The 10,562-nt window shown below is 53.9% G+C and overlaps 1 protein-coding gene across 1 annotated transcript; it reads right to left on the minus strand.

The window, feature by feature from the left end:
- Positions 1–1,132: 1,132 nt before the first annotated feature.
- Positions 1,133–9,161, minus strand: Carns1 (carnosine synthase 1). The gene is made up of 8 exons (XM_051145805.1): positions 8,894–9,161; positions 8,071–8,160; positions 7,333–7,820; positions 6,947–7,121; positions 6,774–6,859; positions 5,902–6,133; positions 5,536–5,816; positions 1,133–2,627 (listed from the first exon to the last, which is right to left on the minus strand). Exons 1-8 carry the CDS (start codon positions 9,150–9,152, stop codon positions 1,401–1,403), a joined length of 2,838 nt encoding a protein of 945 aa, XP_051001762.1. The 5' UTR covers positions 9,153–9,161; the 3' UTR covers positions 1,133–1,400.
- Between the last annotated feature and the right edge of the window lie 1,401 nt (positions 9,162–10,562).

Raw genomic sequence — 10,562 nt, forward strand, 5'->3', positions numbered from 1 at the left:
GTTCAGAATAGGTACTTTAATAGAATATGGTTGAAAAGATAAGAGCTGGTGAGGTGTGAGATGGTTCAGGGGGTAAAATCCTTCACTACACAAGCCAGACTGCCTTGATTCTATCCCAGACTAAGCCTGTGCATTTTGATTGGAGTCTGTCTAGATAGCCTTTCCACTGCAAGGGGAGGCCCACTGGGATACAGGGTGTTAACTCAGATGAGCAGAACTTAGGATTTACTGCCTGAATGTGACTTAGAATTGTAATTCAAGCAAAAAGACATCCTCAAACTTAGGCCTAACCTGTAGGTATAAGGTAGGGCTGTGCCAAAGGTCAGCCAGCCCTGAGATCCAGCCAATAGGGTGGGGTTTCCACCTCTTCCTCCCACTTCCCAGCTCCACACCTACTGAAGCTGGATGGAGTCATTGTCTAAAAACAAACCTATCCCAGAGTCCAGATGCTTCACTAGTTTACAAGCCTTTATTTGGGTAGGCGTGGTCGGGGAGCTGTCCACGCTCCTGTGCTGGGCAGAGGCATACATTCTCAGTGTTGCTTCCCAGAGTGAGGAAAAGGGGGTGGACAGAAGTCCTGGGGCCAGGCTAGTTAGATACGCCAGAGGCCAAAGCAACGAAGCTGATAGAGAGCATGTGGTGAATGGGAGAGAGGTGTCCAGGAGTCTGAGTGACGCTTACGAATGAAGGCAGAAAGTAGAGAGGCCCTGGAAGCTGACAGGAAAGGTTGGTCTTTGCATCCTGTCAGCATCCACTGTGATAGGACCATGGAAGCATTCATTTTCCCTCTCTGAGCCTGCCTCCTCATTGTAGTGTGGAGGCACCAGTGTCCCCCTGGAAGGGAGAAGGGAGGTGATTGCAGACCTCTGCTTTTACTGCTCAGGCCAACGGATACAGTGAAGCACTGCCAGACATTTTCAGCAGGCTCTACAACTGTCCTGGACTTTGCATAAAGACAGACACTCTAATCTCAGTTTTCATGGGCTTTGTCCATGGCTGGGTGTCCAGATAGGTTCTCTCCTCCTAGAGGTGATAGGAAGAGACAGACCTGGAGGGTTGAGGGCCGGGGGGCAGGGGTGCTGGGTTTGGACCCACTCCTCACTATAGAGACAAAGCTGCTCTTTGTTAGTTCTTTAAAGGCTAGAGTCCAGGGGATACCTGGGGCTAAATAGAGGCGTTCAGGAAGGCAAGAGGACCCAGCAAATTCCAGACATTTGTTTCATGGTCCTTGAATCCAGAAGCCTTTGATGTCAAGACGGTTCTGCTGCTCTGGAAGAGACCTGGGGCACGGGAGTGTGCCGAACAAGGTTTTGGGCAAAGTGACAGAGAGAGGGGCAGGGAGACAGAGTACCATGGCCTGTCCCCTAGCACTTCAACCCTGTTGCTCCTTGACCTCAGTACTATTTGAAATGAGACAGGAAATGGGCAACTGGGTAGTTGGGCCTGTCAATGCCCAAGGCCTGACAGATGCCCAGCAGGCGGTGACGGGCCTCAGCAGGGCTGGCCCCAGCACAGGCCACATTGCAGTACGGCTCCTCATACTGGCCAGGTATTACGGCCTCCTCAAAGAGGTTGAGTCGCAATTGACCCTGGTCATGGAGGGCTTGCAGAGTCTCTCGACTGCCAGGGGACCTCAGGAGCTCTAGGTGCTGGGACACAAGGCACATAATGCCCACCAGGTAGCCACGGGCACGAGGGTGGGCTGGTAGGGCAGGCTGCAGGCCACAGGCTACCATGGTAGAAGCCAGCAGCAAATCCACCCCGTAGAGCTCCAGGATCCAGTCTCGAAGGTAGAAGCCTCCCATCCGAGGGTTGATCTCGATGAGCTTTGGCCCAGCCCCAGTCATCTTGAGCTCCACGTTGAAAACCCCATCCAGCAGCCCACAGCCCAGGCAGCAGCGAAAAGCTGCCTGTACCATCTGGGCCTCCTGCTCTGGTGCTAGCCCAGTGGGCATGCAGGCTGCAGTCTCTGTGAAGCCAGGAAGCCTAGTGAGGCCGTTATCCGAGACAAAAGCAGCCAGCAGCCGTCCACCAAACACCACCAGGTCTACATCATGTTCTGTGCCCTCGACAAACTCCATCAGCAGCATAGCATTGCCCCAGCCCAGCCCAATGCCTGGGTGGTCAGCTTCACCCTGCAAGTCATGGAGGATCCGGGAAAAGTGTTCATGGCACTGTGGCCCATCCTTCACCAGCTGGACGCCTACTGCTCCTGACCCAAATTCCAGTTTCATCACTCCTGGGAGGGGTACCTGGGAAATGGCTCTCTCCACATCAGCCTCGCTCTCCAATGGGCAGCAGGCCACGGCGTGGAGGGAAGTTGCAGGCCATGGTGGGCCCTGGCATCGCAACAGATGTAGTTGGGTACGGCTCTTCTGTTTTGCCAGGCACATGGCAGCTGGGGGGCTGCAGGGCAGACCCAGCTCACGGCAGAGCAGAGCAGTGAGCACCAAGCAGTCATCCCAGAAGGAGAAACAGCCATCTAGCTGCAGGTTGCGCGTGCGTACCAGCTCAGCCAGCTGCCGTGCATTCTCCTCATCCCTCCGGTGCTCAGTCACATCAAAGTGGATGAAGGTCTGCACCAGCTGGGATGCAAAGTGGTTGGGGTCCGAGTCCACCAGGTGCAGCTACAGAAACATAAGCAAGCAGGAAGGACAGCCATGTCAGCAGGTGCTGAGTCATGGAAGAGACAGGATGGTGTCCCACAGGAGACTGAGTCATAAACACCAGGTGCTCAATATATGTTTCTTGGTGATTTGAATAAAGGTGCAGAGGTGAGACCCCCTACTTCAGTCTGCATGGGAGGGGAGTCAGAAGAAAAACATTTCAGGAGGAAAGAGCAGGCTGAGTAAGAGGGGCAGGGTGCAAGGGGAGGGCAGCTAAGGGCTCACTAGGACATGCTCACAGGCAGCTTTCCTGCGGGGCTTGGAGACCAGCCATCAGGGTCTGGGCTGGAGACAGGTGGCTTGGTTATCATTGGTTCCACATGTTCTAACACTGTAATATGATGTGCAGGACTCCTGAGGAGCCTTGGGTCCCCAAAGCTTGTGTTTTGCTGGGGGAAGCACAGACCCAAGGCAGCTGCTACTCAAGGCAGAAGCAACCACAGGTGAGGGAGGGGAAGTGGCTTGTCTGCAAGGTAGCTTGGCATCAGGAATCTGCCAGTACTTCAACTGGCATACACACCATCAGATAGAAATCGTTATGCCAAGGCTGCTGGGAATTCCCCCAAGGACTGTACATCCTGAAAAAAGGGCAAGGAGGCCACTGTGGTGGACAAGGGCCAGCCTGAGAAAGCCTTGGCTTTCCTATCTGTTTTAGTATGAATGAGCAGGCACGTTGCCTGGCTACTCCAGAGCCTACGAGGTGAGCCCCTCTCTCCAACAATAAACTTCACTTGAGGTCTGTAAACTGTTCATTTCACCCCTGGAGGTGATCTATGATCCCATGTGATCCTATGTGCCAAGCTGTGGGAATTCAGCTTCAAAGAACTTTTCCCCAAGGCAGAGCTGGACTCCTTGCCCAGCTGTTCAAGACCTAAGAACTACAAGGTTTGGTGGTACAGACTTGTTTTTTTTTTCTTGTTTGTTTTTTGAAACAGGGTTTCTGTGTGTAGTCTTGGTTGTCCTGGACTCGCTTTGTAAACCAGGCTGCCTCTGCCTCCTGAGTGCTGGGATTAAAGGCGTGCACCACCACACCGGGTTTGGCAGTACATACTTATAATTCCAGCATTTGAGAGGCTGAGGTAGGAGGACTGTGTGGTGAGTCCCAAGTCTGGGCTACATAGTGAAACTGTTTCAAAACAAACAAACAAAAAAAGCTAGGTTCACTCCTGTAATCCCAGCACTCCATAGGCAGAGGTGGGAGGATCTCAGAAAGGTCAAGGCCAGCTTCTTTCCTATTAAGTTTCAGAGCAGCCTAAGATGGAAAGTAAGACCCTGTCTAGCATAAATAAATAACCACCGCTGGGCGGGGTGTGGTGGCACACGCCTTTAATCCCAGCACTCTGGAAGGCAGAGGCAGGTGGATCTCTGTGAGTTCAAGGCCAGCCTGGTCTACAAAGAGAGAGTCCAGGACAGCCAGAGCTATTACACAGAGAAACCCTGTCTCGAAATAAACAAAAAACAAAAAGCCAAATAACTAAAACAAGCACACACACACACTAGAGGTGGAGGTAGGAGGATCAATTCAAAGGCGGTTTAAGGTATATAAGTAGTTTGAGGACATCATGAATTATGTGAGAATCTTAACTCAAGGGTCCCAAAACATTAAAGGTTGGAGAGATGGCTCAGCCATCAAGAGCACTTGCTGCTTTTGCAGAGGACCAGAGAATGCTTAGCACTCATATCAGGTGACTCTGGATCTGATGACACCCTCTCTTCTGGACTCCTCTGACACCTGCACACACTTGTGCATATACATACTTCAGACACACACACATACCCACACACACACACACAGAAACAACATAAATTTTAAAAAGTAAAATAAACCCACACGCCTTTAATCCCAGCACTTGAGAGGCAGGCCCCTGTGAGTTTGAGGCCAGCCTGGTCTACAAAGCGAGTCTAGGATAGTCAAGGCAACACAGAGAAGCCCTGACTTGGAAAGCAAAAAATAAATAAATAAGGTAAATTAAATCAGGGCTGGACAGATGGCTCAGCAGTGAAGAGCACTGGCTGCTCTTTCATAGGACTAGGTCTGATTCTCAGCACCCACATGACAGTTTCACAACACCCTATAATTCCAGTGCTAGGGGATCAATTCCCGCTTCTGGCCTCTGTGGGCACCAAGCACACACATAGTACACAGACATACATGCAAGCAAAACAGTCATACACATAAAATAAAATTTAAGAAATAAAGAAAATAAGCACTTGGGAGGCAGAGGCAGGTGGATCGTTCTGAGTTCAAGGCCAGCCTGGTCTACAAAGCGAGCCCAGGACAGCCAAGGCTACACAGAGAAACCCTGTCTCAAAAAACCAAAAAGAAGAAGAAGAAGATGATGATGATGAAGAAGAAGAAAAGAAATAAAGAAAAGAAAATAGTGAAAGCTAAGGCTGTAGCTCGGTGTAAGAGAATCCGCTCGCATAATATACGCAAGGCCCTAAATTCAGTTTCTAAAATAGCAAGGAAAACAAACAGCTGAGGGTGGTGGTGCAAGCTTTAATTCCACCGTTAGAGTGGAAGAGGCAGGAGGATCTCTGGGAATTTGAGGTTAGCCTGATTTACATCGCGAATTTCAGTCAACCAGGACTATATAGTGAGACCCTTCCTCAAAAATAAATAAAATAGAGAGGTGAGCTCCACTGTTGACCTGAGATATCGCCGGCCTCCTGCCTTTTCCAGCCTCTCTCTCCCACTTCCCCAGTCTTTGCTCCCTCAGAGGGGCCACTCTCACAACAGTCGGTCCCGCCCCTCGATAGGGGGCCCCGCCCCCAGGGAGCCCCAACCGGCGCCGAAAGGGCTAGTCCCGCCCCTCCAGCACCCACTCCTACCAATCAGGAGGCGACCTGGGGCCCTCGCCCCGCCCACCTTCAGCCCGTAGTCGCGCGCCGCCTCCCACACGAACTTCTTGCTGATGCCGCCGGCGCCGATCACCAGCAGCTGCTTGCCATCCATGAGGCGGCGCCCCGAGCGCCGGAGCATGGTCTCCACCAGCGGCGCAGCCGCCGCCTCCTCAGCTGGGCGTTCCAGGCGCGGCGCAGCCCAGAGCCCCTCAAGCGCGCCGCACGCCTCAAGGCACGGGCCACTGTTCAGCTTGAGGACCACGGGGGTCAGCGTGCGGCCGGCCACTGTGAGAACGAAGTCCAAGCCTGGGCCGGGCGAGGATGCGCAGACTGAGCATCTCCCACCCTAGTCCCCACGCCGCCCAGGCCGCGCCGCGCCTCCCGTGCTCACCGAGGAAGTCGGTGTGCACTTGGCGCCCACCACGCTGCTCCGCACTTAGCCCGGCCTCCAGGGTCAGCACTGCGGCCAGCGCGGCTTCAGCTGCTTCTTTGATGCGCTGCCCCAGAAGTGCCACCTGCGTCTCCTCTTCCAGGCCGCACTGGGCCAGCGCCACCCTCAGTGTCCTCGGCAGGGTGCAGTGGTGCCGTATGGGTCGATCCCAACGACCCACACCGCACACCACCTGACCACAGTGCAGTTAAGAAGAGTTCATCTTTCTCTGGACCCCTTCTGAGACGCCTGTGCGTCTTCCCTACCTTTCCTGTGCTCCAAGAACCCTCTTCTCCCATTAAGATCTAGACTTTGTAAATCACTCTCAGCTTCACTTGCCATCTGGTCCCCAGATCCCTTGGGGGTTTTGCTGGCGTCCAGGCCCATATAGAAGATTCCAGGCGTGCTTGCTCCTACCTGCTAGAGCCACCCTGGTTTTTCCTAGCCTTAGCATGTCTCTTGGAAGACCTCATCGTTTCCCCTGGAGGTCCCCCAAGCCTTCCTTCCTAGGTTCCCCGGCTTGGAGCCTTTCCTATGGGACTGGCCCTAAGTTAGTTTCTTCTATGAGTTTAAACGTTTTGGAAAAGGAATCAAGCCCCTAGGTCCTGGAACAGGGGTTGAGCACAAGGGCCCTGAGCTTCTGATATAGGAGGGTTAAGAAGGGTTGAAGATGAAGAAAAAAGTGTCAACCCCAGGAGTCCCCTCAGAAGTAACCAGAATATATACCCGCCCCTGTCGGCCTATCCTCTCTGCACCAGGCCCTCATCAGAGCAGTGGGGGTTAGGCAGAGCTGGGGTGGACAGGACCATGTCCTAGACCTGAGCCGTTCTCACCTTACTCAGTAGGGGCCTATCACCCTGAATCCGACACACCATTGCACAGATGCGCACAGCCAGCTCAGGGCCAGGTGCAGGACTGCCTGGGGGGAACACGGAGAAGTCTAAGCCAGGAAGAGATCTAGGAGGTCAGTCTCTGCTCTCGATTCCTGGCTAGCACAGGCAAGGACCTGGTGAGGGCAGCCGGGCATGTGGGCACATGGCCTCCACAAGGACACTCTCCTCCTCTTCCAGCTTCTCCAGCAGGGCCAGCACTGTGTTCACCACTGCGGATGGCTCCACCCGCCGGTGCAGATGCAATGCCTTCTGTCCCCGCCAGCGCCAGCCACTAAGCCTCACGGCCACCTACAGCAGAAAAGGGCAGGGACCCCCCTCACCACCACCTCGAGTGCCCGAGGTGACAGAAAGTAAACTGAGGTAGGAAGGCGCCAGGGCACTGCTATGGAGAAATGGGACAGTGGCAGAGCTAAGAAATTGGGATTATTTCCCAGCAAGACATGGGTTCCTTCCTGCCGGTACCTACAAGACCTCAGTGCAGACAGGGACCAGTTGTTACCTGTGACGCATCACCCAAGGCCTCGGAGTGCACAAAATCCTCTACTTCCTCTTTCACCAGTGTTTCCTGGCCCTCCTTCCCACTCAGCTCCACCAGCCGTAGTCCAGGGCTGGCATCCCCTCCCTGAAGCAGCCCCGGAGGCCTATAAGTGAAAGCCAGAGTAGCTGGCACGACCACACCACTCTGCTGGGACAGCAACCACCTCATCATCAGCCGGTTCTCCAGTAGTCGTGCCAACTCGGCTGAGGCTCCTGTGGGGCAAGTGAGGTTCCGAGCCAGCTCTGCTGCCTCTCTGCCATGGCCAAATTCTGGCCCCAAGCCGGCCAGGAAGTAGGTGGCATGCCGAGGGGGGACAAAATCATCCAGGAATGTCAGGCCCCCAGGATAGAAGCTCACAGCCTTGGAGACCAATAGGGCTGCCTCACCCTCTTGGCCTGGAGTTGCCACCTTCATTAGCCAGGCAGGGGACAGGCAAAGGAGCATGTTTCCTGTGGACAAAGGGAGGAAGAGGGCTGGCCAGGGAATGCTTACTGGTGCCAACACCCGCCACCTCCAGCCACGGCTTCTGTGTCATGGGAGCCAGTGACTCTCAGAACCCACCCCTACTCAGAGCATGGCAGCTGGTCCTGTGGAATGCAGGCAATTGCCAAGGTTGGTAGGTATTTTTGGGATGTGGCTGGGCAAGGGCGGGGCTGCCTTTTCTGTAGGAGAGGGTGGGGAACTTGGACACACACTCACCAGGGCTCTGGACCCCACCCTCCAGCAACAGAGATAGAAAGGTGCTGGGGGAGCCCAGAATGCACAAGGTCACCTCTGCCCCAGGGCATCCTGGGGGAAGAGAACATCGCCATGTTCACCAAGGCTCCTCTACTTGCTGTCCTTCTGCCCACTTTCCCCCTTCCTCCACACTCCCACCCTCACCCTTGGGCCTCCCAGGTCCTCCCTAGGGGTCAAATAGAAGGTAGAGGACAGAAGGGAGCTGACTGTGGAGGGGGAGGCGGCCGACATCCTGCCTTGAGACTGGCTCGGTTTGATCTGCACCTGATCCAGAAGGTGCTGGAGGAGAGTCTAACCTGAGTTTGGATTTTGCATGTGACCTCAGATGGGCCACTGTTTCGCTAAGCCTCAGTTTTCCAGTCTGTGTGATGGGAGCAAGTCTGTGATTCTCATGTACTCTAGCTGCAGATCATTTGGTCCACACACAATTATTCATGACCCACCTGATCTACGAAACAAGGAGGCATCTTGGGATCGCAACTGCTCAGCTGCATCCACAGCGTCTCCTAAGACATCGCTCTAGAAGTTTCAGCTCCACAGAATATGCAAATGATATCACGGATTTCCAGGGAGCAGCATGGGTAGGGTGGGACATGGTGGGGAGCCCTGACCTGATGTCCTTGAAGACAATAGCAGCCCACACCCTAGGCCCTCTGGTTTTGCTTTTAGACAGGACCAGAGCCTATGGGAGGAGCCAGCCTGCTGGGCAGATAGGGGGAAACAACAACTAAACTGAAAGTCCCTCCCTGTCTTTAGGGGGCCCCTTTGTGGAGACCTGAGGCACCTGTACGAGGTGCCTGGCTTCGATCCTGGGTCTCAGGAAGGCCAGCTTGCTGCAGACAGCTCTGAAGGAGGCCGTAGTAGTACACAGTCCAGGCCCGAGCCTCAGCCTCTTCCGGGGAGCCCTTGCTGTCCAGGCTAACATCCTGGCGCCAGGGCCCAGGGAAGCCGCCTGTAGGTGGCAGGCCAGAACCTTCTTTCCACGGTCCTTCCGTTCCATCCAGGTCCTTGGAGGCCAGGGGATAGTCCCACTCGGTACCCATTGGATGCAGGCAGAGCTGAGCAGGGGCACAAACAGCACAAACAGGATTGCCAAGGGAGTATCTTAACTCACTCAATGGTTTAAGACCACCTCCCGGTCTTCCCACCTGAGTCGAATGCAAATGACCAGAAGAGGAAGGAGATGTGGCTAGGTATAGTGCACTGACAGGTGTTGTGTCCTGGGCCAGCGAAGGGGAAGGGACATCCTTTTGATTGGATGCTGACCCCTGTCACACCTAGGTTCTGTCCTAGCTTGGATCACAGGAGGCTGCCTTTGTTGTTTTCATCATTGTAATCTGAGCTGCCACACAGTGCCAACACACAGCAACTGTTCCACAGATGTCTGCTGACTGAAATAATTCAACCATGGTCCAACCCTGTTCTCGCCGGGACTCAGTGATTCATCTACCATCATGGGCTTTGCTGTTACCTAGTATGTGAATTTATTGCCTCCTCACCGCCCCGGCGCGGCACCTCTTAGCGAGGGCTGGGCATCCTTTTTATTTGTATTTTCTGAGGCAGTGTTTCATGGAGTTTAGGTTGGCCTCAAACTTCTAGGTATTGGAGAATGACCTTGAACTTCTGACAACCGTCTCTACCTCCTGTGTGCTGGGATTACAGGTGTGTTCCACATGGCACCTTTTACGTGTGTGCTGGGATGGAACTCGCCCTGGTGTCTACTGAGCCAGCACTCTGCCAACCACCTAGCCACCTCAGCCCTCCTTTGGTTCCTTTATCTTCTTTTTTCATTTTCCTTTTCTTTTTTTGAGACAGGCTTCTTCTCCTTAGACCAGGCTGGCCTCCGACTCAAGGCATTCCACCCTTCCAAGCAGTGAGCTAGCTGAAAGGTGTGCCCCACATCTGGTCTCATAGGGAGCTGGGGATTGAACCCAGGGCCCATTACATGTTAGGCAAGGATTCCTCTAAACAAATTACATCCTCAGCCCTGTTTGTTTGTTTTGCTATGTGGCGCAAGCTGGCCTTGAACTGGCAATCTTTTTGCTTCTGTCTCCTGAATGCTGAGATTAAAAGCACGTGCCCCCTAGCTCAACATCTCTACGGGTATATGGAGTCCTTTTTGTTGTTATTGTGTTTTGTTTTCTCGAGACACGGTTTTTCCTGTGTAACAGCCCTGGCTGTCCTGGAACTCGTTCTGAATATCAGGCTGGCCTCAAACTCACAGAGATCTGCCTGCCTCTGTCTCCCAAGTGCTGGGATTACAGGCATGTGCCACCACCACCCAGCTTGGTGTATGGAGTCTTGGCACTGTTTTCCTTGCAGGAAGTCTCACACTCCTGTCCCTTCTCTGGGGCCGGGAGCCTCAGGGTAACAGAAATGGGGACATGACTCCTTGCAGTGCCTTGGCCAGTACAAGCCTGGCAGCTGAGCCTGTCCTCAAGAGCCAGGTGGAG

The sequence above is a fragment of the Acomys russatus genome, chromosome 5, assembly GCF_903995435.1.
Source record: "Acomys russatus chromosome 5, mAcoRus1.1, whole genome shotgun sequence".
NCBI classification, from domain to species: domain Eukaryota; kingdom Metazoa; phylum Chordata; class Mammalia; order Rodentia; family Muridae; genus Acomys; species Acomys russatus.

Coding starts and splice junctions, on each gene's coding strand:
- Carns1 (XM_051145805.1), bottom strand. CDS start 9,152: ATGGGTACCGAGTGGGACTATCCCCTGGCCTCCAAGGACCTGGATGGA. Junction 7,821..8,070: donor GGGTGGGGTCCAGAGCCCTG/GTGAGTGTGTGT, acceptor CTTTGTCCACAG/GAAACATGCTCCTTTGCCTG. Junction 5,817..5,901: donor AGTGCACACCGACTTCCTCG/GTGAGCACGGGA, acceptor CGCCCGGCCCAG/GCTTGGACTTCGTTCTCACA.